The 5035-nt window shown below is 36.1% G+C and overlaps 1 protein-coding gene across 1 annotated transcript in view; it reads right to left on the minus strand.

Moving 5' to 3' along the window:
* Positions 1-319: 319 nt before the first annotated feature.
* Positions 320-5035, minus strand: part of DLD (dihydrolipoamide dehydrogenase) — a 23269-nt gene continuing 18553 nt past the window's right edge. The window contains exons 9-14 of the mRNA XM_007944343.2: positions 4830-5020; positions 4005-4175; positions 3498-3687; positions 2679-2816; positions 478-567; positions 320-385 (exon numbers count right to left, since the gene is read on the minus strand). Coding sequence (XP_007942534.1) covers positions 320-385; positions 478-567; positions 2679-2816; positions 3498-3687; positions 4005-4175; positions 4830-5020 — 846 coding nt within the window. The remainder of the gene's footprint in view (positions 386-477; positions 568-2678; positions 2817-3497; positions 3688-4004; positions 4176-4829; positions 5021-5035) is intronic.

Consider the following 5035-nt stretch of genomic DNA (forward strand, 5'->3'; position numbering starts at 1 on the left):
AGCTACCTGATATAAATTCAGTAAAGGTGAATCGGTCATAAACAGCATGAAAACATGGGTTGATGGAAACACTACAGGATGCTACTACTGTAAGTAGCTTTTTTTGTGCAATATTAATGCACTGAAACAAAATATTAAGTTTATTTAAAACACAGATGTGGGATTATTCCATTCTGTCCAAACCTATTAAATACTTTCCATAAGTCTCTTAATTCAGTCCTAGAAATTCTTGGAGCTGTGAGCATTTCCTGTTCAGAAATGTGACTTCTACAAAATCTCCCAGGAGACTGCAGGAAAAAAAAATATATAATCTTCTAATTTAAAAGTTGATTGATTTGCCAAATGATGCAGCCAGGTTTGCTTCCCTAAAAGCTTCTGATAAGGTCTGTAAAGGAAGATATATAACATTAAAAACGAAGTATTTGTGGGTTAGGAAATTTTAAGTAGACATTCATTCTGAATGTTGTTAATAGTTACCGGATGTGCATGACAGACTCTTGCTATATCTTCACAGGATGCTCCATATTCCAATGCAAGAGCAGCTTCATTTACCATTTCCCCAGCACCCTTTAAAATAATAATCCAAGAAGTAACTTTATTTCCAGGGCAAAAACAAGTACAGGCGAATAGAACAGTTGAGAGAGCAAGCTTTTAATTATTAAAACTGCCTTAAATGTTTTTGTTAATTGTTACATGTATGTACATACATGTGTGTGTGTGTGTGTGTGTGTGTATGTATATTAATAAATCACATATGGGAGACAGTTATGGATACTTCAAAGACATAACCAAATACCTAGGAGACTGGGTTAGGGTTGGGCATGGTAAATGGGGAGTGAAACTAAATATAGAAATAATAATAATAAAAAAGATATAACCAAATACCTCATGAGATTGCCTTTCTGACTTTGAAGGCTTAAGACCACAGTCTCATGGGAAAGTTAACTGGCATGATATAGTTCATAAAGTATATGTTCTATATCCAATGTGGTGAGTAGTGTCTGCAGTCTTAAAAGCTTATGAGCAGCCATCTAAGATGTAACTATTGGTCTCTACTCATCTGGAACAAAAGAGAAAGGAGAAAACTAAAGACTTAGAGAAGAAATAAGTCTACAATACTAACAGTCTACATGATCCACAGCCATATCTACCCTGAGACCAGCACTAGACAGTACCTGGCTACCACTACTGACAGTTCTGATCAGGGCTACAATAGATGGATCTTAATAGAATGGGAGAAAAATGTGAACGAACAGGGCTCCATTTCTTAAAAAGTCCACATTTCCTGGACTGGGTGAGACTAGAGGCCTCCCTGAGACTACAGACTTGAGACATTCTTTAATGTTAAACCAAAATTATCCCTTGAGGTCCTTTTGCTAAATAGCAGATTAGCGCATACAATGAGTTATCACCCCTGAGTGATAAGCGACTTTGAAAAATCATCTGTTATGAGACCAAATGGTTAAAAATTAAAGATAAGAGGGTAAGGGGAGGGGCAAAGAAATAAAAATACTGGAAATAATAGAACAGAATGAGGATGATGATACATTTTGAAATTTTCATTAAATTAAAATTTGATGTAACCAGTATCACTGAATAGTATGTGTTGTTGTTGTTGTTATGTGCCGTCAAGTCGGCCCCGACTCATAGCGACCCCTCCTTAGGTTTCTGAGGCAGTATCACTACGGAAGTAGGATTTCCCAACCTTCCTTCCGAGGAGTGGCTGGTGGGCTTGAACCGCCAGCCGTCTGGTTAGCAGGCAAGTGTCTTAGCCACTATGCTACCAGAGCTCCCGAATAATATGTGTAGAAACTGTTAAATGGGAACCTTATTTTCTGTGTCAATTCACCTTCAACACAATTTACTTTTTTAAAGCTTAATAGAAAAGGTGACATAGAAGTTAAGAGCTTGGGCTCTGGAGCCAGATGGGCTGGATTCAAATCCTACCACTTATTAGCTCAGTATCACTCACTGGTTCTATGCACTTCATTCAAGCAACAGACTTTATCACTAAAATGGGAATAATAGTAGCATCTATCTCAGAGTTGTTGTGAAAATGAAGTAAGAGTCAGTGCTAATACTTAGCAACAACACTGCTATGTAAGATAACTGAGACAAAACTTCAAGTTGAGTCAAGTCAGGAAAGATTTCTCTTCGGGGCAACATTTGAGCTGAGACCTGACAAGCCAGCCATGCAAAGATCCAGAGGCAAAGAATCTAGGCAGAAAGCCTAGCACAAAGCTAAAGCACAAAGCCCTAAAATATGACAAGCTTGGTTTGTTATAAAACTGAGAGCAGTCTCATGTGGCTGGGAATTAAAAAGCAAAGCAGGAGAGTAGAAAGAGATGACGTTAAAAATGTAGGCAGGACCAGATTCATTGGAACCTTGAATTGAGAAGCACCAATGGAGGGTTTTAAGCAATGATACGACCTGCTTATGTTTTAAAGGAATAATCTTAGCTGCAACATGGAAAGCAGCCGACGAAGGGAGACAAAGGTAAGAGTGTTCAGAGTGCTGCTGTTACCACGCTAAAAACCAGGCAGAGAGGATATACTAAAACTTTTGCTAGTAATTAATAACCACACAATGTAAACACCATGTGGTTTAAAGTGAAATTACTAAATAGCAATTCTTTCCAGAAATCCTAATGGCAATTTTTTGTTCTTATAATACTCACTGGTCCCAGAATATGTGCTCCCAACACTCGGTCTGTTGATTTCTGCCCGAGAATCTTCACCATGCCGTCTGTGTCAGCGTTTGTCTTAGCTCTGCTATTAGCAGCAAATGGGAATTTCCCAACTTTGTACTCAATACCCTGTGAGAGACAGAAAATGAGAACCCATATAAGCAATGGAAAAGGTCATGCCCGTTAACCACCTGTCATTTGTTCAGAAAACAAATCCCAAGGAGGCAATTCTTCAGACACTATATATAATATAAAGTGTCTACTTACTATATATATGTAATATATATGATTTCTAGTCACCAAATGCTGATTAATTAAATATATTTTGGGTACAAATGCAAGTATCTATCTGTCTGGTTATATTTCAAAGCCAAATATAAAGTTTTTGAATACTAGTTTTTGAACTATAGGCAACTTATCCTCCTCTGCATTACTGCTGATAAATCCAAGAACTAAATGATCTCCTTTATAATGCTATCAGAGGGAAAAAAAAGATATAACCCTTGGGTTATGTCCTGCTGCGTGTATTTTCAACAACAACAAAAACCACAGTATTTTTACGCAAATAATGCACACTTTATACTTTTGTGCAAACCACTCGCTTATTTGTGCATTATAGGTATGTGTGCATTATTTGCAAAAAGATACAGTATTTTAAATACATATACATACATATACATATATACACACATATGTAAACTAAACTATAATGTTTTGCAGACATTAAATGCAGTAATAAAATGCCTTTGCTCAACCAATGTCATTAGCTCAACTTAAAATCGGTGTAAAACCACCCAAATTCAGAATTACCTCTTCTTTCAACTGCTCTTCTGATTTGCCAACCCAAGCAACTTCAGGGTGTGTGTAAATCACCGATGGCACACAATTGTAGTCAATGTGCACAGCACCACCAGCCATTCCTTCAACACAGATAATGCCTTCATCCTCTGCTTTATGAGCCAGCATTGGACCAGCCACCACATCACCAATAGCATAGATACTACCACAGGGATCAAAATAAAGCTAGTGAACTTCTAAAATCTCAGACAGACTTATCTTCAGTTATACTATGGTAACAAAAAGTAAAGTTTCTAGGTCACCAAAAATATATCAACATCTACGAATGAGCTCAGTTTCTAATCTTTGGGTAACGAAAAAATTCAATTAATTATTTTTATTTTACATCTCTAAGTTTACTATCCTATCCTACCCCAAGTCAATGCGTTTTTTGAGTATGACAAGACTCTTATTTTCAAAATAGTGATGTTTAAAATAAATTTTACAATGATTTAAAATGCAGGTAATTATCCAACTTACTTTGGAATTTTAGTTTGGAATCTGGTATTCACTGGAATTCTACCTCTAGGATCTAGTTCAATTCCAAGTTCTTCTAGTCCCAAATTCTGAGTAAAGGGTCGTCGGCCAATACAAACCAAGAGTACATCACAAGTGATAACTTCAGCTTTACCACCAGAAGCAGCTTCAATACTAAACAATAAATAGTGGATTACTGTTAAACACACATTTACATAAAGTTGATTTAATTGGAAATTTAAGACCAAAAGTCCTCAAGTGTTGATATTACTAACAAAGTTGATTTTATTATAAACATAACAAGGATTAAGCAATGAAAACATACACATCCACTAGAGGCCTATTGTTAAAACCTCACAAAACAGGTTGTAAAGCACAGTGGTTAAGAATACAGGTCTGAAGCAGAAAGATAACACGTTCAAGCCCTGGCTCTGTCATTCACTAGCTGTGTAACTTTAGGCAAGTTATTCCATTAAATTATTTAATGAGTGCCACACACAGTAAGCAATCCAATTCACATTAGTTCTTACACAGATTTTCCCATGCCACCGTCTAAATGTATTTAATTAATCTTAATGTTAGGAGTTTTAAAATTTCAGAATGTATGGTCTGAAAGGCACTTTGCAATAGTAACAATGACTTAATTTTTCTACGATCAATCATAAACTTCAATGGACTAATTTGATAAGCAACACTGAGCTATATTAAGCAACATGGTCTAACGTTACAAAAACAAGTATGTTAATGTAATTATAAACCTGAGTGTTTTTCTTAAAGAAAAACAAGACAAGGATGATCATGTATCAGAAACAAATGTAGCACACTTACGAAACATCAATTTTTCCATCTGACTTCTTGGTAGCACCAGTAACTTTTGTATTCAATTTAAATTTAAATCCCTGTTTTTGAAGGATGCGTTGAAAGTTTTTAGATATCTCCATATCAATTCCAACTCCACCAACATGACCCAAAAACTCAACGGCTGTCACATCGGCACCAAGTCTTTGCCAAACTGAACCCTACAAATAATCATT

This window comes from Orycteropus afer, unplaced genomic scaffold, assembly GCF_000298275.1.
Source record: "Orycteropus afer afer isolate SDZICR_OR568_19922 unplaced genomic scaffold, OryAfe1.0 scaffold00007, whole genome shotgun sequence".
Lineage (NCBI taxonomy): Eukaryota > Metazoa > Chordata > Mammalia > Tubulidentata > Orycteropodidae > Orycteropus > Orycteropus afer.